The following is a 26,766-nucleotide window of genomic DNA, read 5'->3' as shown; positions in this document are numbered from 1 at the left end:
ATAAGCCATATTGGCTGCTTTGCATGGTTTCACTATTTGAGTGTTTTTTTCATGAAGAGATCTGTAGTATTTTGAGAACCAACTCTTCCCTTGGTTACCAACGGAATCTACAACAAATATGATTTCACGAGGATGTGGAGCTAGAATGAGCTTTTGATATAATTTGGACTGCCAATCACGGAGGGGATGAGTCGGAATGGGATCTCGTGGAAGATGCTGGGAAATGTAGTCTATGCAGAACTTGTCTCGATAATTAGCCCAGACTGTGCTGTGAAGTTCTTGAAGTTCATGATGGTCAAATATGCCTTCAACACAGACGGATTGCTTGAAAGCTTCTAAGTCGCATTGGGTTGGTTTCTCAGCAGGACATTCTCCTACTTCAGTCCAGTTACCGTCTTTCTTGCAGTATTCCACACTTTGGTTTAAATGCCGGGTAATTTTTAACTTAAAATAATGAGACTGTTCGAGGTTTGAAGAGGCTTTGTTTTTTGTTTTTTTTATGGGTGTAGCTAGAAAATTCGCAATTCTGACACCTAAATTCTGAAATGAACAACAATGAACAACGAGAGGTATATGACGACGTTATATTGACGTTATATGAATGAGTGTATGACGTATATGACGTATGAATGACATATGGCGTATGATGAAATGAACAACAATGAACAACGATAGGTAAATGACGACGTTATATTGACGTTATATGAATGAGTGTATGATGATATGTATGGCGTATTGGTGAGGGATGATGTATGACGTATATGACGTATGAATGACATATGGCGTATGATGAAATGAACAACAATGAACAACGATAGGTAAATGACGACGTTATATTGACGTTATATGAATGAGTGTATGATGATATGTATGGCGTATTGGTGAGGGATGATCAGTATATGACGTATATTGATGAGTATATGACGGATGGACGAGAATGAAGGCGAGGATGTCATATGATGAGGGATGACGGATGGACGAGAATGAAGGCGAGGATGTCATATGATGAGGGAGCCTCAATCGCCGGCCTCAATCGCCGGCAGGGCTTGGGTCCATGTTTGGGGTCTTAAATGATGCTGACGTGTTTTCGGAAAGTTTCCAAACATGGACGGACGGACGGGAGTGGGGTAATAATGGTTTTCCCACTCCTGTCCAACCCGTCCATTTTCATTCGGGGGAAACGCGCGCAAAATACCCCGCGGTGATAACACTTTGACTTGTTGGGCGCAGAGGTTAGACACGGCCTTACATTTGTAGTTGGGGTCTGTTGGCATCTGATTTGATCATAACTTGGGAAAGAAACCATGAAGAACAATTCAAAAGTTGTATGTGCGAATGAAGCTGCTCTTGGGGGAGGCCTCCCCATGAGTTTGGAACAGATGCAGCGGTATTTGCAGGAATATTACGAGAGGCCGATTGCACTGAGGCAACAAGGTACAACTAGTGTGAAGTGTCCTTACTGCGAAGAGATGCACGAGTATGACGTCAAAGATACTGGGCATGTTGTATCGGTTTGTGAAGATCGCGGAATGGGTATTGTCATAGGTGACCGGCATTTTGTTCCAGGTTATGGACTGACAATCATTGAATACATCGTAGAGAATGGAGTGAATGTATTGATCCTAGATGATGATTAACTCCGGTGATAAATCTACTGTTAAGAAGAAATCGATTAAACTTATACTGAAAGGAGGTTCCAGCTTGAGTAATACCAAACTATCTTCCGTTAGTTTGCTGAAATCCTTCATGAATAAGTACACTCTTTTCGTAGACTATTATTGCCTTACTGGGCTTCATCCCGACTTGCAGCGGCTGGTTAGACGAGAGCCTAGGAGACCACCTAACCTAAGGGTTAAATTGTGTAACCAGGAATTGATCACTGACTATTTTCGCTACAAAGGGCGGTAATGATTTTTAAGTATTTTTTAGTAAAGAATTTACGCATTTCCTCTGGTGTGTCGTCTGGAAGCTTCAACGTCTTCTCCCGGTCTTTGATATCAGGAAGGTTCACCAGCGTATAGATGCTGATCTTTTTGTCTCCGTAATCGAGACTGTTGCGGATACGCTCTTCTGCTACAGTTGCTGTTCTTCGGAGAACTTCTTTGTATTTTGATGGATCATCAGGGATCAACGGAAACTCGTCTACATGCATCAAGGCTATTTTGATCGCACGCTTGATCTTAGTAAACAAATTCTTGTAACGTTTCTTCTCAGGTGCATCCATATCCTCTTTCCAAGCTTCACTCTTCTTATCCAATTCGAAACCGGCGCGGTAATCTTCATCGAAAAAGGACACAAAGACATCAGACATTGACTTCTGGTTGGTGAAACCTTTCATACTGACAGTGAACGGGGTAACGTTAGAGGAAGGTGACGGCGATACGGTTTCCGGACGGTTGCCTAGGAGATGAGTCTCCATTCTTCGAACAGAAGTCAACAAGGTACATTGATCCACGTGGAGCCGATGGTTCAGGTTCAAACCATGAGTCATGAGTTCCTGCATGTCGTTCAGTTGACGACGTAGCTGTTGGACAACGTGGTGATTTGACTGGGCCAGCGAAGCAATACTGTTCATGTGGTCAATGAAAAAGCGCGGGTCTAACATTATCCTTTTGTTGGTTCCACCATACAACGAGAGATCCGGAATTGCAATGAGGTTGCGTTCAATGAAAGCACTGCGGGCACACTTACACCAGTCGTTAAATATAGACTTGTCCACACCTGCTTTTTCTAATGCCCGCTCAACTCGGCACACGAAAAGATGATTTCGGATTGTTGTGTAGTTGCAGGACTTATCAAGATCGAATCGCGGGTAAGACTTGAATGAATCTGAGATGTATGCATCCGGGTGTCTTCTTAGCACAGCCAAGAATTGGTCGTAACGTAGCAACAACGTCATCACAAGCAGTTCCCGGACACGAGGATGCCAGCGTCTGTCTGTGTCATCTTCAAAGAGAACGTCCGAGAATTGTTGAAGTTTGCTGCGGTTTCCATCAACTAAAGCGGTTGCAACGGCTTTACCAGCGTCACTGTCTTGCAAGAAGGAAGGAGGGGATGGGTCTCCATGATAGCCACCAATATCATCAAAGGCTGGGGGTTGACCGCCGTATATTGTATCTCCAATCCGATGTGTCCATTTGGACAAGGCTTTTCCAGCCTGCTTGGATAAAACAAATGAATCTGAGATGTATTCCCAGAGGGTATCACAGCGGCGGTTTGCCCAACCTGTACGAAATACGGCTGCTAGCGACAGACCTGGGGTTTCCACCACCACTTGATTGGAGCCTCCTCTGTTGCAATGGGAGGATAGAGGGCCATTGACTCAGGTGTTCAACAATTCAAACTTGTTTCTAATGTCATTGAAGAGACCTGACCAAAGAGAAGAGACCTGGCTGTTGGATTTTCCTGACTTGGTCTTCAATGCAGCAACGGCAAATGTTGGTAATACAAACCGTTTGTTGCATCCGGTCATTACAAGCAAGTAGATGAGACTGAAATAATAGTCTTCGAGTATGCCATCGCAATGTGGATATATCACGATGTTCTGGAGCGGTTGGTCCTTCTGTCTTTGGACTTCAGCTTGAAGGATGTGATACTGGTGAATACATTTGTTAACTTCCACAGCTCTTATATCCTTAGGCTTGATCAATGAAACCTCTGATCCTCTACCACTGCAATGGTATGTGGTGTTGAGCAGGTGCCAAAATTCCGAAGTTTCCGCAGTGCCGTCCCAAATACAACCTGTTGCCAACCATTCACGATCTTTGCGTGTGCTTGACTTGTTACCTTCGACGGCTGATTTTCCTGACGCTTGATTAGCCTCGCAATACTTCCCGCGTAGCTTGGTCATCAGCTTACTCCACTGCTTGTCATTGTGGAGAATGGGAATGGGATCCTCATTACGGAACTTGTTGTTGAAGTAGCCTCTGACAGACAAACAGTACTGGGCTGCCGTGCCGCGTTTGATACGTTCGGCTTCAGGATCACATCCAATTTTTGCATGATTTCCCATGTAGGTTACAAAGGCACCAGTCATCAAATCCCAGAATTCAAACACTGCCTTCTTGGATGCCTTGCAAGGGATGCCATGGTATGGTATGGTTGCAGCTTCAATGATTTGGATTCCAATTTGAACACAGTAGGTCTTGAGGAAATGATTGAAATGCTTGAGGGCTTGTCTTTCTTTATTCGCAGCTGACGCATTGAGGTCATCACGGGCATTGGCATAGAAAACGGATTCATTGTCATTAGAATCACCATTAAAGATAGTCTTTGACATGGTGGAAGATGTTACCCGCTCTGATCGAGAAGATGTTATCCGTCTGATCTCGTCATGTGGGTGAGTGAGGAGGTGGTGGAGCAACTTTGCTCCGCCTCCGGATATCGCATGAGAGGTTGGTGGCATGCTGATGATTCACCAGCGGTTGTTTGAGAGAGGTGACCTATCCTGGAAGAACAAGACGTGACCTATCACGGAAGAACTCCTAATTCTTTTTCTCACGGAACGTTGAGAAGTCCTTAATTCTTTTCTCATGGAACGTTGAGAAGTTAATTTGGAATCGGAATCTTAAGTGATTTTGTGAAGTTGAAGTTGAAGATTGTTTTACAAACTACCATTATTGCTGTTACAGGGTATGCAAGCTTGCGCTGAGGGGAGGGACTCCAATGGACTCCAGAAATATGCCAAAGACTCCTATGACCTTGATACAGTACATTCCATACAGGACGTGATGATACACAACACAAGGTTAAATTATAGGGGTTGTGACATACTACCTATGTCACATCACCAGATCCACTACCACTGGATTTGCTCAGTCCCCTCACATTATTATTTGTAACTCAGAATGATAAGGTGACCAAACAATCCGTCCAGCTCCTGGGATCACGACCAAATCCATGATCAACAACCAAATCAACAACCGTCTTTAAAAACAAATATAAAAAATCATATCCACGTTGTAACAATGCTCACAGAAACCCACTCTTGTAATGCAATTCCGCACGGTGGGAGGTACAATGCTTCTTCCAAAGCAAGGGACCCAAATAAAGTCAATACAAGATCCTCAAAACTAGTTCTTGAATCCGATGACCATCCAAATTCTTTGTTAGCAAATCCGCTAAGTTTGTTTTGGTACTCTCATGAGCAATCCAAATGATGTCGGCTGCACACGCTTCTCTCACCCAATGATAGCAAAGGCTAACATGTTTCTTTTTCAAAACCAACTCCAATTGCGACGCATTGGTAACTACCAATTGATTGTCCCCGAAAATGTTCGCCGGTCCATCCAGAGGCAAACCCATCATTTGAAGTTTGTACCGCAAACCAATCAACAGCTCCGTTGCAATCTTCATCGCAACAAATTCCGAACCAAATGTAGACGTTTTGACAGTGTTCTGTCGTTTCGAAAACCATATCACCGGTGCCTTGTTCACAAATATCAAAACACCCGTTCTCAAACAACGCGTCACCTGATTGCCCGCATGATCAGCATCAACAAAAGCATTCAACTGAACTTCCTTTCCACAAGGCTCCGGCATATTACCTGGAATCGGTTCCTTTGCATTGGGATAGAAATCCTGCCAATCACACTGAGTAAACTTGTCTTTCCACAAAATAAACGTATTGTCGAAAACAACTTTAGATTGTCCATGCACCTTTAGATATCCAAATATGTGGAACACTTGATCCAAATGTCCCTCCCTGGGCTGAGCGAGATATTGCGACAACATCAAAACTTGCACAAAGATATTGATCCGCCCCAATTCAACTGCCCATTGCTATCCAATTAGGTTCTGGTAATAGTTAGCTTTGTCCGCTCCCAACACAGGCAACACATCCAATTCCGGACAGTACAATTGCGACATAACGGTGTGTCCCGACCGCGTGGTAGACCTCTGCCCAACTTTGAAAAGCTCATTTTCAACATTAGTTACCGCAGCTTTCACGTAGTTGTCCGAACTCATATACCAATGCTCTTTGGTAGCTCCTGGCAATTTATACTTTCCAACGTTAGCACCTAAATAACGATTGGGAGGACCATACTTCTTCCGGGTCTTTGGATCTTCTTTAAACTTATAGAGACCTGATAACGTTCCCATAATCCGAGCCGGCTTCTCTGAAACTGCCAAAATGTCATCAACATAAATGAGTACATATTCATAGTATTTGTCCCCATTACCTTTGACAGCGGGTTGCAACCAAACATCAGGATCCGCCACGCAGGGTCGAAACTTCAAATCAGACATTGTTTGCGCTAAGTGCGCATGCCACGCCGCGCCGGAACTCATTAAACCATATAGTGCTCAAACAATTAACACTCGAAGCCCCTGTCTAGCTGCACCAAACTCCGGACCCGCAATGGTATACACACTTTCCCGACAATCCGCGTTTAGATAAGCATTCTGCGCATCCGCCGCCAAAATGTCCAACCCGTTTAACGCTGCCGCCATAAATGCAATCCGTACACTTTCTCTAGACACTACCGACAAATAAGTCAACGCCGCCCGTGCTTCCGTCATGTGTCCCCCAGCCACATACCGTGCCTTGCGAGTCAAATCGAGTTTCAGATCAAATATAATATGACAATCAATTTTCTGGCAACCAACCGGGAGATTTTCGTCCCCTTTGAGGAACTTGAATGCTGGCATAACGTTTGCCATCTCTTTCTCGATTGCACGTTTCCAGAAATCGGTCCCCATTTCCGCGTCAATCTCCAAAGCTTCCTTTACAGACTTGGGAACACGAATACCAAATTTGTGAGTGCGTTTCCAGTACCGAGCTTTTACCTTAGAAATAATCCGATCGCGACGTCGTAGAACGTCTTTGATCCACCAGATAAACGCCGGTTCCTCTGCAAGCTTGTTAGCAACTGCATATTCAGCAACTTGCACAGGGTTTGATTCCTTAAGGTTGGCAAGGCGCTCCCACGTGGACGTCCCGTCTTTCCATTGAATCAAAAGCTTCCAACCTTTGGTCGTCCGACGCAAATGCCGATTGGAACCATCTTTGTCCACATACATGTTGTCCCGAGAGACTGCAGACGCGTCGGAAGAATGGTCAATGATCTCGTCAATCAATTGGAACTGCCGTCCATCTTGATCAACTTCAGAGTACAGGGACTCTGCAATAATGTTAGCGGAATACTCCTTTTCGGTCCCATCCGGGAACTCGACTGTGTAAACACGGGTATCCAAAATTGGGTTAGAATTTGCAACGCCAACGGGGTTTCCATCCGTATCCCGCTTTCGACCGGTAACTTTGGCCCGCTGCTTTCCGTCCCCCAATGCTAACACTACTTCTGCCGAGAGATACTTATCAAAGGATTCTTCTGTGTATTCATCAGCCTCTGGCATGGTGGACTCCTGTTCTACGGGGTCGATATCTTCATCGATTGCAGCGTACACACGGTCAGCTTTCCAGCTAATGCCACCATCCGGTACATGTGTGTCGCCCCTGTTGAGGAAGTCCTGGACTGACTTGTCAAAATCCTTCAACCTAGTCTTGAAACTGTCCAATCCACGCTCGTCTTCTGAAACTGGCTGCACCGTAGACCGTGCAATCACTCGTCCCGACTTGGGAACGATCCAGCAACAGAACGCCTGTCCGACTCTGTGTGCAGGACCCAACCACCGGCCAAGCAATTTCTTCTCCTCTGGGAAGTCCCCAGGGTCCAAGTACCACACAGGCTGGTACATCCTGTACTCCAGCCACTCCATGATATCCGGGGTCTCCCCGGTGACATGCTCAATGGGTGTCCTACCTTTGAGATTGTACAATGGGTGAGCAGTCCGAGACCGAATCTCCGAAACGTACTCGGCAACATAATCCCAAAATCTTTGCGGAATACCCTCATGGGACATAATACAAAGCACTTGTTTCTTGAGTTCCCGGATCTCCGATTCCGCCCGGTTTTGCCACGGGGTCAGTGGTTCAGACATGGTCTGCTTCACCGGACCGTAGCTCTGGCAAACTTTCCGCCAGTGCCCAGTGGTGAGCTCTTTTGCTCCGTCGGTGTGCATATGCGTTGGCACCCCGACGTCCTGAAAGAGTTCTTCCAACGCCATTCCAGCGTCACCCTTGCTCTTCATTGGTATAAACTTACTATAGTTCAAATCATTCACAAAGATTTGCCCACAAGTATTGCCTCGCAGAGAAACCGATGAAGAAAACATGGTGTCAGAGTAAAATTTGGAGTTCAGACGATTGTAACGAAGCTGCTGCTGTTGCGTGCGATACCGGCAATGCAACGGATGAACAGCAGTCCGCAAACCTTTCTGGGTTGTCACTTTCAAAGTTTTCTGTGCCGTCGAGAGGCCGATGCCCCAACGACAAGATAGTTCCATCGGTTCCATCGTTGAGTGCCGCGACTTGGTACACACAGTACTACTAGCCACAGCCAATGTGATCCGAACAGACTGTTCCATTCCACAAACAAAGTCATCATCCACAAGCATAGAGCTGACGGACGATAAGACTGCTGAGATCTCTGATTTTCGACCCGAAAATAACGTAGACACGGTGCCAGCTACGTTAGACAACCGAGTCTCCTTCAAACGCTCTTGTTGTTCTAGCTCGTCAGAACTAGGATCCCACGCTTCCTGTGCAGTGAGTTTGACATGAACGCAAGTCTCAATCTCCGTCTGGGTAGGCAACCGTGCCTGGAACCCTGACATAACTCCCTGCAATTCCAAAGAAATACGCAATTTCATCTCAGGAATATAAATAGAGTGAGTTGATTCGCGGTTGTGACACAAATGTTTGGGAACATTGTCCACAATTAAACCATTCGCACGCAATTGGTTCGGGCACAACAATGAAGGGTCCTGCAAGTCACCCGTCATGTCCAATGCCTGGAACACATCCAAAATGAACGTCTCACCGGTGACCGGGTCATCAAATGCAGTACATCCATCTGCAACCTCAACAACTCTTGGTTTGTACTTATCCGAATACGGCATAACCGTGCATTTCTGCCCGGTTGCACTGTATATGTGGAACACCTTTCCCATAATACATGTATCTGCATGGGAGTCAAGATCTACTTGACCTTCAAATCTTGAACTTCTAGATCCCGAAATCATTCGACCAATGCCACGGTCGCCACAAACTTTGGTCCATCTCTTACTAGACCGCAATCCAGCAATTGAAAGCTTCATGAGGCCTCGAACTAGGGTGGCTGACAACATCTCGTCAACCCCAACGAGTCAATCGCTCGTTTCGCCTTCAAAACCAACTGTCTTTCTTTTCTTCTTCTTGTTCGAGAGAGCAAACTGATCACCTGCATTGGTTACACCATCCGCACTCCCCTTGTCAGGTTTCTCACTCGAACGAGTGATTGCCGCAGCTGAGCGCTTGTTCTTGTTGCGAGAGGCTTCGCGGCCGCTCGCTTGGCTCGGACTTTGTCTTTTTCCTTATCTGAAAGTTGATGCCATTCATTTGGAGTATAATTGCCAGCTCGAATGGCCGGCTTCTTCTTGTTGTTACTAGTCCGCTGAGCGCTTGAAATTGACCGACCTGTCTTCTGAGAGGTATCAGTGTTAGTAAACAAGGCCAAATAATCGGCCGCCTTTGCAAAATTAGACATGCGGTCCGCGTCGCCTTGAATTACCGCAATTCCCGAGAGCATCTAAGGATCTGTGCAATGGTTATTGCGCAAGAAGACATCCACCTTCCTGGACTCCGTCAATGTCTCGCCATACTCGTCAAGAGTCTGGAACGCCGTTGACAAAGCATTTGTGTACTTTTCCATCCCGAAGTGACGACGCTCGCCAGTGTAGGTGGTGTGCTCGAGCACATCGAACGCAGCCGCCTTTGACTTGGACATCACCGCATCACCTTCATAGTGACAATTCAAAGCCTAGACCGCTCCACGACCGTCGCGTTTCTTCTCGAAAGGAGCGACGTAGGTCCAGGCCGGACCGTTCACAGTCAACTGCTTCACCTGGATCCAAACTTTTCCGTTGTCTTTGTCGAACGCCGTCCCCGTATGGGGAGTCAACAAGACCAACTTCTCGTGCTCCATCTCAAACTCGGTATCCGGTGCAGCGACGTCGTCATCTTTCCGGACAACATAATCCAACGGCACTTTGTTAACACCCGTCACGGAGCTCAAATAGTTGACCAACAACTTGAAGAACGGAATCCACTTCGTTTGCTTCGAGAACGGAGCCGGAGGCTTGACTTGGACATCCTCCTCATCCTTCGCTTCTTCTAGTTCACGCACCTTCCTGGTGTACAGGTTTCCGATAGCCGCAGTAAAGTCCGCCGCAACAACCGGAGTCCCCTGTTGGAGACGCTCAGACACCCAGAGATGCATTCCGCTTAGCTTGTACTCCCACATCATGGGGATCGCTATCCCAGGGATGCCAGGCGCCGCCGCCACCGCAGCGTTTCCACCAGCAGCTGGCACTGCGGCCACACCATCGGTACCGCGACGAATGATCTTGCAGATATCCTTGAGACGGTCACAAGTAACCAAGCCAAGGGAGTCCATCGCATCAAAACCTTCGTTCGTAAACGCGTTTGCCGCAGGAACAGACCATCCGATCCGCCCGAGCGCACCACGAAACGCATTAGCACCGTCAGCAGCCATGATATCAACAACAATTTCAACAAAGGAAAGAACAACGAAACAACGTAACGCAATTCAAAAGCAGTAAACGCCATCGGAAAAGCCGCACGGACCGCAGGAGCCAACACAAGCCTCCAGGCTTGGCTACCTTCCGTTCCAGGCCATAAGTGCCACACATATCCGTGTTTGAGCAAATCCAGTGGCCCACCAGTGGAGCTGGCTAGTTTTCTACATCATCCAATGTAACTCACCAATAGTTTGGCTAAATAAAAGGGAGTCATACACAATGACATAACTTTTCTAGCACGCTTATGGACAGCGGCCTTAGTATTATACGCTATCCAGCATAGCTCACCAATAAATTGGTTATGGTTTCGGTGTCATACCCAACGACAAATATCGAAATTACCAGTCATAACTTATGACCTAACCATACACAATGGCCGTCTGTTGTAAGACACACTCAGTTGGGTGTGTATATAACCTAAACAACAGTCTACTTTCACACCGTATACAACGGCAAATTCTTGCCATTTAAGGCTAGTTCCGGCCATTCCGACCACAGCGGCTCAATACCCGTGCGATCGTTTCGATCCGTACGGTTCCGCGACCATGGGGAAGACCCATGAAAGCTGTATCAAACAAGCCACTTTCTCACCCGTTTCTCCCCACGAAGGCAAGAAACATCACCTACACATCCGTGTATGCATTGGGTCTGATAAACTCTGTTAATCTCACCGTAGTGGATACGTAGGTCCATATTTACAGTACATTCCATACAGGACGTGATGATACGCAACACAAGGTTAAATTATAGGGGTTGTGACATACTACCTATATCACATCACCAGATCCACTACCACTGGATTTGCTCAGAGAAGAGAGACCTGTGATTCCATCGAACTCTTGCCGCTCTTCTTTCTGTCAAAATGTGTTATAATTGGCAAGTGGATCTTTCTTTCCCCAAAGAGGTATCTTTTGCAACGTGTCTATTTGCGGTACCCTCGTTCGTGCAGGATTCTGTCAACAATCTCGCGTTCGTCACGGTAGCTGTCAGCATCTGTCATCGACGATCGTTCACTTCCGAGTCCGTTTTCGGCTTTGAAGCTTTCAGCATTTCACCAAAGATCCTCCATTTGTCCCCTACGAAACACTCTTGGTGGTTACGTTTCTATCCTTCCAACAGAGAAGCGCTTGCTACGCAATCTGTAATAGCTCCGTTTCCAGGCAGAACACTTTCGACTGTGAGTTGTCGGGATCTATCGACGGACGGAAGGAACATACATGCACGTATCGCATTTACGTATCAAATACACGTATCGCATACACGCACCCGTCGTCGACACGAAAAGGATGAACGCGTTTACTACGGGACCGGAGTCAACTGCTGCCGACCGCCACAACAGACGCGCCACGGGAATTTCTTCCGAGGCAGAAGAACGCCGGATGGAAACCTTGGAAATCATGAACACACCAGTCGAAAACGATGCGGAAGAGGAGGAGAACGATATCGAAGAAGCTCCGGCGCCCGTTGCCGGATGGAGATTCTGGTGGATCTTTGCCAGGTTTCCGCTGGGTCTGTTCCTCGTTAACACAATCCTTCTCGCTTTAATCACCCTATACAATCCACAATACTTTGCGTCGAGTTTCATGGGAAACTTGACCGACGACTTTAGTTCCGACGAGGGAAGGGATCTCTGGCGTGTGCTGTTCACAGCGCTCAAAATGATCAAACACGGGATGGCGGCCCTCATAGCTTGCCTGAATGCTGTTGTTCTGTACTGGTTCACAGTACGTCTCAAGAAGGACATGGAATTGCTTGCGCAAAAAGCTCAACAAGAAGAGCCTCATGGACTGCCAGTTGCAATCGAGAATCCGAGTAGGACAAGAACGGCACCGTCGCCAAATTCGGGCTGGGGCTGCAACGAACTGGACCTGGTGCACGCTCGAGTGGCCCAAAAGATAGACTCATATCTACTTCGGGACCCGGCGCGACAACCGACCGTCCCCATTTTGGTCAGCCTGTTGTACCTACTGACGGCACTCGCAGTGACGGCTTGCCTGACTGCACTATCACTTTTAATATTTTTGTACAGCTCCGAAGGATCTTACATATACTCGGAGAGCATCACCTCACAGTCGAATGATACAGTGGAATTTGACACAGTGGGATTTGAGACCGACTGGATGGAAAATATCCCGCAAGAGTTACAGGAATGGGCAAGCCAGAGACTTACAGAATGTGCTGGCCCATCATACATTCATATGAGTGACGGAACTACTTACTTTCTCGGTAGAACGGCCCAAAAAGAAGACGATGATAGTGAATTTTGTATATATTCTGACTTTGAAACGCTGATTGCGGCCAACACAGATGGAAAAGTTACCGTGTACGGTCAATTCAGCACACTCCATAGCTTTGTTAGCGTTTCGGAAGAGCCTGGTGAAAGATCCAGTTCATTCTGTTTCCTCTATACGGAGTTTGCTGGACACGACGACGAGGAAAGATATGAATACAAAAAGCAAGCAGTTGCATGTGTGACATCAGATGAAGATAAAAGTCAGGGATTTCGAAACACAACTCTTCTAACCAGTGACAAATGGAGTGGGATTGGATCGTCCACTGGCAAAGCTCACGATGGAAAATACTGGATTCGGCTGCTCAAGTATGAAAATTTTGAGAACGGGACATTCTATCAAGAGGTTTTGCAAATCATACAGCTGAACCCGCAATCGATGGTCCATACTATAATTGCAAATTCAACTCTCTTTGACGATTTTCATCAACCCTTGATGATCGAAGATAGCAGAGGCTTCTGCTGGACTAGCGGCATTGGGTACCTTGCTGCCGTAATATCTCTGTTTCTTTTGGCGCTGGTGCTCCTACTATTCATCAAGACAAAGTCGGGAGCAGGTTGCTTGGCGTTGTCTATCTTTGCAGTCCGACTTTGGCTGGAAGAAACTTGGCTAGACGAAACTTGGCTAGACATGCTGAGTCCAGTATTGCTTGTTTTTACATTCATATGCTTGTGCACGGCATCACTCAGCCTTGCCGTCCGAGAGATGTTGCTATGGGGAATGTATAGCGTCATTGTGGTGCAATTGGTTTTAGCTATTGTGAATCGAGAATTTCCGGTAATGGGGACTATTGGACTAGGTATGGGCCTCGCGCTGGACCATCCTGTACTTCAGCTGGGTGGGTGGATCGGAGCGCCTTTATCGGTTTGTATTCTCTTGTACTATGCGATAGTCGGCTTTTTCGGCGACATTTACGGTTTCTACATGTCCATTGGCTACCTCTATGGTCGACATTTGGCACTGGTGATGCTTGCATACACGCCTGTTAGTGTAATTATTGGTTGCGGGATGGTGACGGCAGGCCCTCATGTTTCAAGGTATCGTGCAATCTTGTTGTTCTACCTGAGGCGCTACTGGCGATCTCTTCGTGTCAAACTGCGGAGGCGAAGTCGGCCTCAAAGCAGTAACGGCAAAATGGGCTAGTTCACATAATTCCATTGTTTCACATTTATGTACACCAAGCATGCGTACCGTTCTACTTTTTTATGAATTTTCTCAGCGAGGCTCGCGCGAGCATCTACTTTTTCGGGTAGGAGTGACAGAGGTATTGTTCTTTGCTCAGCGTTGGCGACCCTTTTGACTGCAAATGCTCCTACATACGAGGATTTCCTCTATGACTCTCTTGACCTCTTTGGTGGTCTATACCGCAAAATGGACGTGCATTGATTCTGTGTGATTGAACTGGAATGATAACCTAGCTACAATGAAGGTCTACTGGCGTAGGTACCCCGTTGACAGGTCAGCACAACACCAAGTATGATATGACGTTGTTTTAGCTCTAAAATCGACTGTATAGAGACGCTTAGAGGGATAGAGTACGTACGGGATGCAACTCCTTGGATCCTGACTGTATATGGAGGAGCGCCTTGACTATCTTGGTCCAGTTTGTATTTTAAAGACTCAAAGGTTACACAGTAATTGTAATAAGTGTAGTCTTCATTTTTCCAAGTTCCGCTAACTGTAAAACGAAACTACCGGGTCCGTGGCGAATCCGGATCGAGCATAACTCCGGGACCCCGATTTCGATGAACGAAAGGGCCGGTAAACGGGCAACACCATTCACGATCGTAATCGATTGCACGGACTGTGACTCGCTCTTTGAGGTCCCCAGTGCAGCGTCAATGCAAATCTGTTCTAAGAGAAGGATTGACTGTTGGTGCGGACGACCTTTCATGCCTTTTGCTAGCAAGCGACAAGCTGGCTACCTGACCTTTTCTTTCGTGGTACTCTTTCCTTTCGCGCGTAGCTTTTTGTTGACGCAGCCCAAGGTCCACGTTGCAATGCAAACGGAAAGCACTGCGACTACTGACTGTGATTTGAGTTTTTCAAAATCGGACCAACCGGCGCCCTTGTATATTACGATTGGACCACCCTGCGCCGGCAAGACTACCTGGCTGCAACAACAACAAAGGCACAGTCCGGACTACTCGCAAGTCTCCATTGATGATGTGTCGCTGGATGACCAGCCAGACACATATGTACCACTGAATACGGAATATTTTCTCACCAACACAGCCAATTCCTATCCCGAAGAGCTACGTACGCACTGTATTTGTGGCAAGTCTTTGGCGGAACGAATCCAGGGAAATGATCAACGAGAGCTCCGAACCGTGCTTCAAAGAGTAGCGGGGAATTTGACAGAATCGGAATTTCGCAATGCCATCATCGGCAATATCGTGGGGATGGATCACTGCGAATCTACTACATCGAAATCTGTACAAACCTTACTAGTCAACGCAGTGGAACGCTGTATGCAGGACCAGACTATGGTGGCACTGCTGCCACAGACGGTAGACCTTTTTGTGCGGGAGCGCATATTCCGACGTGACGGAACCCACTCTACAACTGGACTGGAATCGTCTGAAAAAGCGCTATACGCATGCCCAATCGACCGACCAGTGGCATGGGGCAACACCAACACGCGGCCGAGTGACTACCGGATGGCTCTCGTTATGGCAGCCTCCACCCGCCGACCTGTCCGCTTTGTAGTCTACAGTGACAAAAAGGCGCTACTCCGTATTCTGAACAATTCAGAAATGGACCTGGCGGACAAGGTTCCGCAAGAACTTTTTGGGCTTCAGGCAACACTGCCAGAGCTCATAGATCGGAACGTGAATCGATTGCTGACCTCCGGTCGGTACGTTCCCGTGTCGGTAATTCGCGACATGCACGAGCGGTCTTTAGAGCTGTTACAGAAAGTGGTACACGGGTGGAACTCACTTTCAAGAAATCACAGTAACAACTCGAAGCTGACGGCGTTCGATTTGGATCGGGGTTTGGCCCGACTGGTAGATTTTGACCTTTTGGCCGATCGAACCGTGGTTGACTTGCGAACCGTCAATCAACCGCCGCAGCAGCAACAACAACATCAAGGAAACAACCTCCGACGTTCTTCGTCGCCCCGGCCTCTTCACTTGTCTGCTCGAGATGCAGGCAGTCGGAAACGAAGCAGTTTTGATCCACGGTCTCGTCGTCAACCGCCAGAGCCCGTACGGAATGGCGCAACTCATTCCAGAGGAACACGGATGGACACGCCACCTACCAGACTTGTTGACGGAGAAAAGTGTGGACCGCGAAGTCAAGAGAGCGTTTTCAACCTGGCGCAAGACAGAAGGATTTATGCCAACTTTTGACTTTTACGTGTGGATGGGCACGGGCGGTACCTGCACACCGTTACATTTTGATTCGTACGACAATCTGTTTATGCAACTGGTGGGAGCGAAGTATGTGCGCCTGTATCCTCGCGACGCAACGCTTAAGCTATACGTGAGCACGTCGGGTGCATATGGGTTGCAAGGCATCATGAATGACCTGGACTGTGAGCGGGAAGATTGGGCAGTGCACGGCAAGGCTCGGGACGCCGAGTATACAGAAGTGCTGCTCCTGCCAGGTGATGCCTTGCTCATTTCCGCTCGTACGTGGCAGTACGTTCGTGCCTTGAGCACGTCCCTCAGTGTCAACAACTGGTTTTGAACGCGAACCTACATAGTATCACTACCCTAGCTTGGGCCAGGAAAGAATCTTTATTGACAGTAACAGAGAGCACAGCTATTGTACTGTTTACTGAGCAACCTCTGGATCATCCTGTACTCAAGCTGCTAGGTTGTGTAGGAGGATTTCTATTTTTTTGTTTTGTTATCATCGACCGTGAGCGACCCATATTACTTTTGGTAATCATTCCAATGATTATCAATCTTGGGTGTGGGCAGGTGTCAGCAGGCAATCATCTAGCAATGTACCGCCATATTTGACACTTTACCTACGGCGTTTCTAGCATTTGCATCAATTGAAATTGCGATAGGGAATTTGCCCACAAAGCAGCCATGGGGCGGATGTCTGATTCTCACTGTCAAGAATACATAAGCTTTGTAGATACAGAGACATTTAGGTCGTGAAAATATTGTAGTGTAGTTATAAGCCACTTTGCCCGTTTGAACAATTGCCAGCCGAAGCTACTTGCATCTTGATTAGAGGGAAGATACGGTTGTCCACGGTTAGGCTCACGACACGGAGTACGAGTACAAGGAAGTGCTGCTGCTACCGGCGACCGTTCTTGATCATTCCGGCGCGTATCTGACACTTCGCGCGTGCACCCTGGTGTCCACCGCGCCTTTGGTAGATGCACCTCTAAACGTCCATGACTAACCTTCCGACGTTACGGTCCCAACATGACTTTTCAATTGCCATCATTGATCCTGTCTCTTTAGTCGACAAGAACCACAGGATCGTGTTGGCTGCTCCACTGCAGCAGAGACTCGACAAAGTCCTCCGACGACTGAGCCCAGTCCCAAAAGGCCGTATTGAGTTGAACCGTGACGTCTTTCCATTTTTGCTTGGCCTTTTGGAGAAACAACAGCGGGAGTCCCACCGTCACGGCTCCGTAGGCGGCAATGGCCGGTAGAAGGTGCGGTTAGGTGACGGCCAAACTAGCCTGGGAGGTGTAGCCCATCCAACCCCAGAGTCCGGCCGCAGGAACAGTGACGGTGGTGGACGCGGCGACGGTTGCTAGCGTCGCGGCCGACTTGGCTTGTCCCGCCGCCGTCACGGCTAACCAAGACGTGGCTTGCAACGTAGCCCATGTACCAGTTCGACACCAAACCGCGACACACTCCGTATTGGCTTGGAGCATGTGATAAAGCGGTAAGGCCTCGGGGTGATGCAAAAGAAAGTCCACCCGGGCTCGAACCATACCCGGAGCGTCGGCTGCGGCTGCGGTACACGTTCCACTACGACCGAAATGACGGCGCAGCCAGCGTGCGTGATACTGTACCTTGTGCCAAGTCACCGTGGAATCGGACGTGCGATACTCTCGAACGTACTGTGAGGTGAGTGCGACGTCAGTTTTTTTGGGCGTCTCGTGATTATCGACGGACTCCAAAGCCTCCACGTCGGCTTTTTCGAGTTCGGCTGTGTGGGGGGACTGTGACGTTGCTTCAACCGTACCAGCATGTTGCGGTGTGGACGTACAATCCGTTTGTCTCATTTCATTCTAATCAAGATCCGACTGGGCTCCCAGCAAAGCATCAAAGTCAGCAATCTCCAAGATCCACTCGAGGGGAGTCGTTTCGTTCCGTGCCACAGTCAGTACGATGCCGTGATGCTGGGAGAATCCAAACGGTCCCGTCAAGCGATACACGTGATCTCCCATGGCAAAGGGCGGTACTTCAGTCGTGTTCGTATCAACGTCCGTGTTCTTTTGGTTGCTCGGCACGGATATTGGTGGAATTGCGTAAGCTGGAATTGTTGTCGTGATCATCGGAACATCGCGCTCATCTTCAGAGGCAGCATCCGGAACAAGCGTCTCGGCTCCTAGCACTGATGCTCCTTCCTCCACATAGGCCGTCTTTTCCAACACCTCCTCGCCAACTCCCGCGTGTTCTGCTTGTTGAGTAGGTTCTCCGGCTTCCATGCTCAAACAACCGACTATCGGATTTAGCGGCCTATCCATGGGCGTGTCCCCGTTGCCCTCATGGCTGTCGTGTTCCGTCGCGCGATCTGTAGAAGGTCTCGAGACCGTAGCCGTGGCGGGAGAGACGACGACTTTCACCGTGCGATCCCACCGCGGCTCTTCCAGCGGCGTTGGTGAGAATTGCATACTCTCATGTCCGGTCGCACAAGCGAGCAACTGTAACAGTAGCAAGTAGCAGCAGCAGTAGCACTGGTAGGGAAAAGTAATCTGTTTGCAACAGTTTCAACACGACGAGACTCTCTCTTGCAAGAGCCCTTTGCTCATTAGGTTGTTTTTAACGCTAGCAACTGGAGTTGCGCACTAACTGGAAGCAGATCAGCTCTGTCAACAATCGAATCGGGAGTCGATCTACGATTGGGATTCTTTTAATATCCACGTGGTGCTCTGTTCATCGGCACTACAATTTCGGACTATGATTCCATTCATCGTTGTCCTGTCGCTTGACCGATGATTCCGCTGCGGCGGAAACCATCTAATGCATGGCCATGGCGAAGTCTAACAAAGCACACAAGAGGACTAGTAGTACAGCTTGCAGAGTGCTTTAGAATAAAATAAAGGAAAGTGAGCACATCATCCAATGTGCACAAGACTAGACTAATGTGATGACCCTAGCATCTCATCCTGAGATGTCCTCCAAGGTCATTTGTCCTCAACCTTACTTCCCCATATCCGGTTCAGTATGGCTCTATCAAATCAGTCCCCTTGAGCTAGAACCGCAATACCTCCGCACACAGCAAAAGCTCTTGCGCGTCTAGCCCAATAAAGCACACTCTTCCAGAGGCTGGCTTCAGAATCCATTTTGGAAACTTCCACAGGGGTTTGGAATACCTTAGTACACCCGTTGTTGGCCTTTGGTCTTTTACCAAAGAACTGTACCACTCAGCTTTCTCAATCGCGGACCAGGAACACTCTTCGTCAGAAAATCACTCAGATTCGTCTCTGTTGGTTCCTTAGCAATTGAGACAATTCCTGCTGCCTGCGCCTCGCGCGTTCTGTGATAATTTATCGCATTGTGCTTCCGCTTCAATGCTGTCTCCGGCGCAGTCAAACTGATAACAACCAACTGGTTGTCACATAACACATGGGTTGGTCCGTCCAGTCCAACTCCAAGCATCCTCAACTTATACCGCAATCCTTCAATCATGTCAATTGCCGTCCGCATTGCACAAAACTCTGACGAGTACATTGCTGATTCCACCGTGTTCTGCCGCTTCGAGTACCACAAAATCGGCGCACGGTTTACGTAAATCAATACTCCTGTATGCAACCGGCAAGTCAACCGACACCCGGCATGATCCGCATCAACAAAACACGTCATTGACACTGATCTACCTCGTTGTTCCGGTACGTTAGGCGGAATCGGCTCCGCTGCACCCGGGTAAAATTCCGACCAATCTTTCTGAACAAACCGTTCAGCATCAAACGTAGGAACTGAATTGTCAAAAACCAAGGTCGACCTTTTGTGAGCCTTCAGATATGCGAAAATATGAAACAGCTGCTGCAATTGCCCTTTGCGTGGTAGTACCAAAAAGCGAGACATCATTGCAACATCCACCAGAATATCGATCCGGCCCAATTCACACATCCACCTTAGGACCCCCACTAGACCCTGATAATACGTGACCCTCCTTGCGTCCAATTCCGGACTCTGGTCTAGTTCTGGCCTATAGCCAGCACTGAGAGGCATTGTTACCCTCGTAGGAAGGCATTTATCAACTTTCGCCAATTCCGTTTCAACATCAGCAATAGCCGACTTGATGTAGGTCTCCGAAGACATCGCCCAGCGAATCTTCGCTGGGTCGTCGGAACCCTCAATGCGCCACTTCTTGATCTCAGCTCCAAGATAAGTTGTTGGCTCCGCAACGGTACCGTTCTTGAGAGTGTACTTGGACTCTAGGTAGTCCATCGTACTTTTCGGGTCATGGCTAATGGCGAGAATATCGTCAGAATACACGAGAACGTACTCCCAGTACTTGAAACCATCTGGTTTGGTCGCGGGACGCATCCAAACATCAGGATCAGCCTTACTGCTGACATAATCCGCCTCACGTAGTGTTGCAGCCATATGGTCTCTCCATCTAGCTCCACTCGACTTTAATCCATATAATGCGCGAACGATCAACACCGGTCGTCCGGCGTTTGATCCAAACTCCTTTCCAGCGCGCGTCCAGACTTTCTCTTTTGTTTTGGCGTTCAAATATGCGTTCTGTACGTCAGCCGCAAGAATGTCCAAGTCATTTAACGCCGCCAATAGGAACGCGATTCGCACACTGTCCCTAGAAACAACACTAGCAAATGTCGGATCTTTAGGTGGATCCGTCATGTGCCCTCCTGCTACTAGGCGTGCTTTCCTTTGTAGTGAAAAGGCCTTGATATCGAAAATCATGTGACATTTGATTTCCTTGTAGCCAACCGGCATCCGGTCATCGTCGCGAAATTCAAACGCAGGCATCACATTTTTCATTTCTTTCGCAATTCCATCGCGCCAGAATGTGGTCCCCGTTTCCTTATCGATACGAAGTGCTTCTCCGACAGAATGAGGTAACTCAATGCCGTACTTGTGCGACCGCTTCCAGTATTTCGACTTGACCTTTTTAATTGCCCTGTCTCTAACACGAAGTGCATGCCGTACCCACCAAGCAAATGCAGGCTCTTCAACAATTTTGTTTGCAACTGCATACTCGGCTACTTCAATTGGGTTCGATTCTTTCAGATCCTTCAACGGAAGCCAAGTCGTCGATCCGTCTTTCCATGATACAAGAAGTTTCCAACCTTTTGTTGTCATGCGAGGTTTCCGTTCACCGTTCTTACCAGTGGTAAAGCCATCATCCTTGCGAACCGCGTTACCATCAACTTTATGGTCTGTGATCTCTTTCATCAAGAGAAACTCACGACCTTCATGGTCAATTTGCGCGTACATATTCTCTGCAATTATGTTGGCCGCATACACGTTGATCAAACCGTCAGGAAGCTCTACCTCATACTCACGTGTGTCGAGGATCGGATTGCTGTGACGGGTCCCCACAGGATTGCCATCAGCATCATGTTTCCAAGCCTTTACAACACCACGCAACAATTCACCACCAGTTGGTAGTAAGACTTCAGCAGTCAGATATTCGTCCAGAGATTCGGGCGTATAATCGTCGGCTTCGGCCTTTTCGGCAGCCTCTTCGAGAGGGTGGAAGTCCTCATCGGCATACCCTTCAAACAGGTCATCAGTCGGACCCGAAATTACATTTGCAAGTTGACCATCAATAACCTGGTTTTGTTCTGCAGTTTTACTGTTTCCAATTCTATTTTCGATGGCTAGATCAAGTTCAGCAAGGTCAGCCTTAAATTCATCGGTAGCGGCTACGTCTGGAAAGACGCGAGCAACAGAGGAACGTGCAATTGGGATGCATGATTTTGGAAGAATCCAAAAAGTCATTGCCTGTCCCACATCTGATGCAACTCCGACCCATTGGCCCAATCTCTTCTTCATTTCAGGGAAAGCAGAAGTTGGGTCAATGAACCAGACAGGCTCATACCAGTCAAATTGCGCGTACTCAGAAATATCGGGGGTGTCCCCTTCCAAAAGCTCTGTGGCAACTCGACCGTTTAGTGCAGGAATGTCGTGAGCAGTTAATCGACGGATAGCCGACACCCATTCACAACAAAAACACCATAGTCGCTGTGGTGCACGAGAAACCTGCAGTTGGTGCCGAACAGCCTTCTTAATTTCACGAATTTCTCCTTCAGCTCGATTCTGCCACTGACTGTGTGGCTCCGTTACATGGCGATGGATATGGTGACGCTGCTCAATCTCTTTCCAATGTTTGCCACCTCCCTGCTCCTTAGACCCATCATAAACTAGGTCACTCATTACCCCAACATCATGTATCCACTTCATTAGTGCATCAGGAGCTTGCTGCTTGGTCTGCAGAGGGTAAATACGCGAATAGGCCATGTTGGTTGTGAAAACCTGGGCACACTTGTACTGGCGGATGGAAATCACGGACGAAAACATGGTGTCGGTGTAAACCTTGGTCCGAATGGTGGGAAATCGTAAATGCGATTGGCGAGTACGATACCGTCGGGTCAAGGGATGCATCACCGTTTTCACACCCTTCTGCGTTGTTACTTGCAGAGTCCGCTTGGCCGAATCCAGGCCAATATTCCAAGGCTTCGACAAAACCTCAGCTGTCAACGCTGACCGTCTTTCGCTTGATGTCATACCTGAGACGACACGAGTGAAGTCTTCTGAGTCCGGGTACACATCCAAGTCAGCTCTACCGTCCAACCCGTCTCCACAGTAATCATCCGACGCAACATTAACACAGGCAATAAGGCGGTCCGCCAGATTTGTCTCGCACAATTCAACCTCTGTCAAGGAACAAAAAGTCTCAAGTATTCGCTGCGAAGCCGCAACAGTTCGTATACCATATGGGTGTGCTGATAGGATTGCGTGGCCAGTGGAAAGTCCCGTTGTGTCTACCAATGATACGCTCCGGTCTCTCTTAGCGGCCTCTTCTTCTCGACGGGCAAAGTCCGCTGAGCAAGGCTCCCACGGCACATCAGAGGTGAGTATGATGTGCTCACACTCGTCAAGTTCCTGTTGCGTGGGCTTCCGCGACTCCAAAAACGAGAATATACCGCGCAGCTGCAGCGGAATCCGAAGTTGGGAGTCAGGAACATACAAAGAGTGCTTGGAGTTGGCGACGTACTGCCGAGGGGCATTGTCAACTTCAATGCCAAAGTCTCGCATCTGGTTGGGGGTCAATAGGGTGTTTTTCAATCTGTCCCCAAAGAATAGGGCCTGATTAATAATAAGAAGCACCACTCTCCCGTCTTCTGGTACTGTGTAAGCTGTGGCAACCGTTCCAATGGGGATATTCTTCAGTGCAGAATATTCACTGGAGAAAGGTCGCACAGTTACGGACTTCTGCGATTCACCAATCAAGACAGTGTTTGCCCCAGCCACGCATGTGTCTGCATGTGAATCCAACTCACAGCGGCCCTCACCAAGATGAGTGCATGCGTTGAGATCACAAATGCTGCGTGTAGAGGTGAGGCTCAATATCACTCAATCTGGTAAAATGCATTGCTTAGTCCCCGAAACACTGGCATTGGGTGCCGCGTTTCACGCATTGTGATGCGTTTTCTGCTTCTTCGTTCCGTTTTCGGAAGGAGAAGCGGTGTCTGCAGTGAATCCGACCGATTTCTTATACGCACCACGGCCAAATTGCAGGCCAGCCGCATCTGAAGTTGGTTCCATTTCACGGCTGGTATGGACTTCCTTAGTGTCCACAGGCTCATCCCGTGCTACACTGTCAACATTCCTCTCTGATTCCTCGGGTTTCCCTCCTTGCTTCTTTTTATTACGCAGCGATCGCACTTTTTCCTGTTGGTCCTTGGACAAACTTTTCCATTCTCCCGGAGTATAACTGCGAGCCGTGACTGCACCCTTGAAGGGAGTCGGCTTGCTGGCTCCTTTCCCGGTACCTCCTTTCATACTCCCACCGGAGGCCCCACTACCTGATGTTTGCACATCATTGACCTGTCAAGGCGTGTTTTCGGATTTGCTCGTGGACGAAGACACAAAAGTCTTCACAAAAAGCTGCGCTTCCGGAAAACTGTTCCGATAAGTTGCATTGGTGCGAATTGTGTCACGAACATAACTCAGACTTGGGTCCTTCAATGCCTGGACCAAATAAGTCACAAGCTGCCCATCCGGCAACGCGACTCCGTCAATTTCGACCAATTCCGAGATAACATACTGAAATTTCTGCAACAGCATATCAATATTCCAGTTACGACTCGGACCATTGTATGTCGTAGTTGACAGGATCTTGATGGCATCATCACGGCAAACGGACTCGTTTAATGTTCCTTCCGCCTGTTCCTTTAATTTCAAAATGGCAGCACGACCGTCCTTGCTTCGGTTGTACGTCTTGATGAAAGACCAACCAGGTCCGGTTGTAGTGATTGCTTCCTTGAATTCGTCAAAAACCCGTTGATTATCGATCTCAAAGTTGGAACCAGACAGTACTGTCTGGGCAACCAAATAGGCATCCATATTCACATAGGTTCCGACCAAAGCGGTCTCGGGCTGCTTGTTGGTACGGTAAACGTACGAAAGAGGGATAGCCGCAGCACCGCGACACTGACTCATGTACGAGTTCCAGTTTTCAAAGAAGGAACGCCACTTGGTCATATCCTTGAGGGTTGTTGGCTTAGAAGGCGTAAGCTTCTTGGCCGCCTCAAGAATCTTCTCCTCTTCATCCATACGTTCGCGGGCAAGCTGACCAACAACATCGGTATAATCCTCGGCATTCACGTCTAATCCAAGACTTTTCTGGAGGTCCGCCCAATGGAGAATAACCTTGAGAGTGGTCTTGGTTTTGTGGCCAATATCAATCTCAAGGTCTTCAGCCACAAGGTTCAGGCCCAACGGAATTGCGCCTTGAAAAGATTTACCGCAATGCTTCTTGTTCATCATATCAATGAGGGATTCAAGTTGCTTCTGGTTAAGAGTAACCAAGTCAGACATCAAACCATAGCCCTCCTTAGAAAAAGCCTTGCGAGTTCCGTAGTTCATGCCAGCCCTCATGAGAAGACTGTCATACGGATCAATGAGAGGAGCATCCACCACAGCCGGAGGGAGGCCAACTGGAATGTCGGCCACTCCCGGAGGTGGAGGAAAGGGTTGAGCATCAGGGGGTGCTTCCCCCGCGAGAACAGCGAGAGCGTTTGCCATTTGAGCTTCAGCAGCGGCAAACGCAGCGTAAGCGGCAGCTTGGGCGTCACCAACAATACCCGGGGCATTGGCAGCAACAGCCGGAGCAAGACCAGCTTCGGGAGCGTTGGGAGCATCAGCATCAGCCATGGTAAACGGTGGAAACGGTGGGAATTGAGTAAACGGTAGGATACGGTATTTCGGAAAATTTCGGATGAATTTTCAGAAAAGTGACAAGTTCGAACAACAAAACTGAAAATTGCGAATGACTGGTGACAAAATCGATAAGTACACAGGTCATTCCGACCCTGTAATCCAGTCATTGTGACTGAAATTATCATAAATCAAATAGGAACGCATCGGTTAAGATACTTTTGTGATTCGTATAATCGTTTTGAAGGAGGGGAAAACTCGTGAGATAGATTAACGAAGTATTGACCACAGGTGACCATCTGAAACCACCTGAATTTTACTTAACTGATTTCAAGATCAATTGTCAACTGATCGTACCCGCGGATTTAAAAGCCGCTACTGGGCGCGAACCAAGATCTGTTCTGGTTCTTTTTCTCCCACTGCACGGATCACACTGGTAGGTGTTACGAAACGCGCGACACTACTGTCAAGTTTTACAGATCCGATGAAAAACTCAGTGCAGTCTAGCGCCTGGTACCAATCCACTCGCACAGAGCTGTGTGGGTAATTTTGCGCATGGTGTATGCGATGGGTTTCTGATAAACTCTTTTAATATCCACGTGGTGCTCTGTTCATCGGCACTACGATATTCGGACTATGATTCCATTCATCGTTGTCCTGTCGCTTGACCAATGATTCCGCTGCGGCGGAAACCATCTAATGCATGGCCATGGCGAAGTCTAACAAAGCACACAAGAGGACTAGTAGTACAGCTTGCAAAGTGCTTTAGAATAAAATAAAGTGAGCACATCATCCAATGTGCACAAGACTAGACTAAAGTGATGACCCTAGCATCTCATCCTGAGATGTCCTCTAAGGTCATTTGTCTTCAACCTTACTTCCCCATATCCGGGTCAGTATGGCTCTATCAAATCAATTGACAGCAAGTTTTGTACTCCAGAGTCAGAAAACGGCTGTACGTATGGCCGACAAACCCACACAACGTGCTGACGCAAACGCAATTCGCAAATAACAACAGAAAGCTGTATGCCGGACGTCGGCAGGCTAGGTATCCCAGGGGAGTAGCTCGAACCCTATTTGATATCCCAGAGGGAATATGTGATATCCCAGAGGAAGGATATGATATCCCAGAGGAAATACACGACACAAACAATTCGCGGAAGAACAGCTGACTGTGAATGTGAAAGCTGTATGCCGGACGTCCGCAGGTTAGGTATCCCAGAGCAGTAGCTCTAACCCTATTTGATATCCCAGAGGGAATACATGATATCCCAGAG

General features: G+C 48.0%; 5 protein-coding genes and 1 pseudogene across 6 annotated transcripts; 2 read left to right on the top strand and 4 right to left on the bottom strand.

Annotated features, from left to right (window-relative positions):
- Nucleotides 1-1,876: 1,876 nt before the first annotated feature.
- PHATRDRAFT_bd1303 (predicted protein) lies at nt 1,877-4,279 on the bottom strand (the record flags this gene model as incomplete). Its single annotated transcript, XM_002176252.1, has 2 exons — nt 1,877-3,290; nt 3,453-4,279. The coding sequence occupies 2 exons, from the start codon at nt 4,277-4,279 to the stop codon at nt 1,877-1,879; spliced, it is 2,241 nt and encodes a 746-aa protein (XP_002176288.1).
- Nucleotides 4,280-7,411: 3,132 nt separating this feature from the next.
- PHATRDRAFT_bd1302 (predicted protein) lies at nt 7,412-10,595 on the bottom strand (the record flags this gene model as incomplete). Its single annotated transcript, XM_002176251.1, has 6 exons — nt 7,412-7,423; nt 7,444-7,944; nt 8,290-9,189; nt 9,327-9,629; nt 9,672-9,860; nt 9,945-10,595. 6 exons carry the CDS (start codon nt 10,593-10,595, stop codon nt 7,412-7,414), a joined length of 2,556 nt encoding a protein of 851 aa, XP_002176287.1.
- A 982-nt stretch (nt 10,596-11,577) lies between these two features.
- On the top strand, nt 11,578-14,084 carry PHATRDRAFT_bd1643 (annotated as a pseudogene; the record flags this gene model as incomplete). The annotated part of the gene is made up of 1 exon: nt 11,578-14,084. A coding segment is annotated over one exon (552 nt), but the record flags the coding sequence as incomplete, so codon positions are not given.
- Nucleotides 14,085-14,736: 652 nt separating this feature from the next.
- Nucleotides 14,737-16,625, top strand: PHATRDRAFT_bd1642 (predicted protein; the record flags this gene model as incomplete). The annotated part of the gene is made up of 2 exons (XM_002176274.1): nt 14,737-15,988; nt 16,086-16,625. The coding sequence occupies exons 1-2, from the start codon at nt 14,774-14,776 to the stop codon at nt 16,623-16,625; spliced, it is 1,755 nt and encodes a 584-aa protein (XP_002176310.1). The 5' UTR covers nt 14,737-14,773.
- Nucleotides 16,626-17,339: 714 nt separating this feature from the next.
- Nucleotides 17,340-19,066, bottom strand: PHATRDRAFT_bd1641 (predicted protein). The gene is made up of 3 exons (XM_002176250.1): nt 18,859-19,066; nt 18,232-18,777; nt 17,340-18,072 (listed from the first exon to the last, which is right to left on the bottom strand). The coding sequence occupies exons 1-3, from the start codon at nt 18,883-18,885 to the stop codon at nt 17,563-17,565; spliced, it is 1,083 nt and encodes a 360-aa protein (XP_002176286.1). The 5' UTR covers nt 18,886-19,066; the 3' UTR covers nt 17,340-17,562.
- Nucleotides 19,067-21,914: 2,848 nt separating this feature from the next.
- PHATRDRAFT_bd1298 (predicted protein) lies at nt 21,915-25,486 on the bottom strand (the record flags this gene model as incomplete). Its single annotated transcript, XM_002176249.1, has 5 exons — nt 21,915-21,927; nt 22,149-22,470; nt 22,837-23,589; nt 23,833-24,157; nt 24,275-25,486. The coding sequence occupies 5 exons, from the start codon at nt 25,484-25,486 to the stop codon at nt 21,915-21,917; spliced, it is 2,625 nt and encodes an 874-aa protein (XP_002176285.1).
- Between the last annotated feature and the right edge of the window lie 1,280 nt (nt 25,487-26,766).

The sequence above is a fragment of the Phaeodactylum tricornutum genome, genomic scaffold (assembly GCF_000150955.2).
Source record: "Phaeodactylum tricornutum CCAP 1055/1 PHATR_bd_31x35 genomic scaffold, whole genome shotgun sequence".
Taxonomy (NCBI): Eukaryota; Bacillariophyta; class Bacillariophyceae; order Surirellales; family Neidiaceae; genus Phaeodactylum; species Phaeodactylum tricornutum.
Note: the sequence above shows the minus strand (reverse complement) of the source record. Positions and strands in the feature narration are given on the sequence as shown.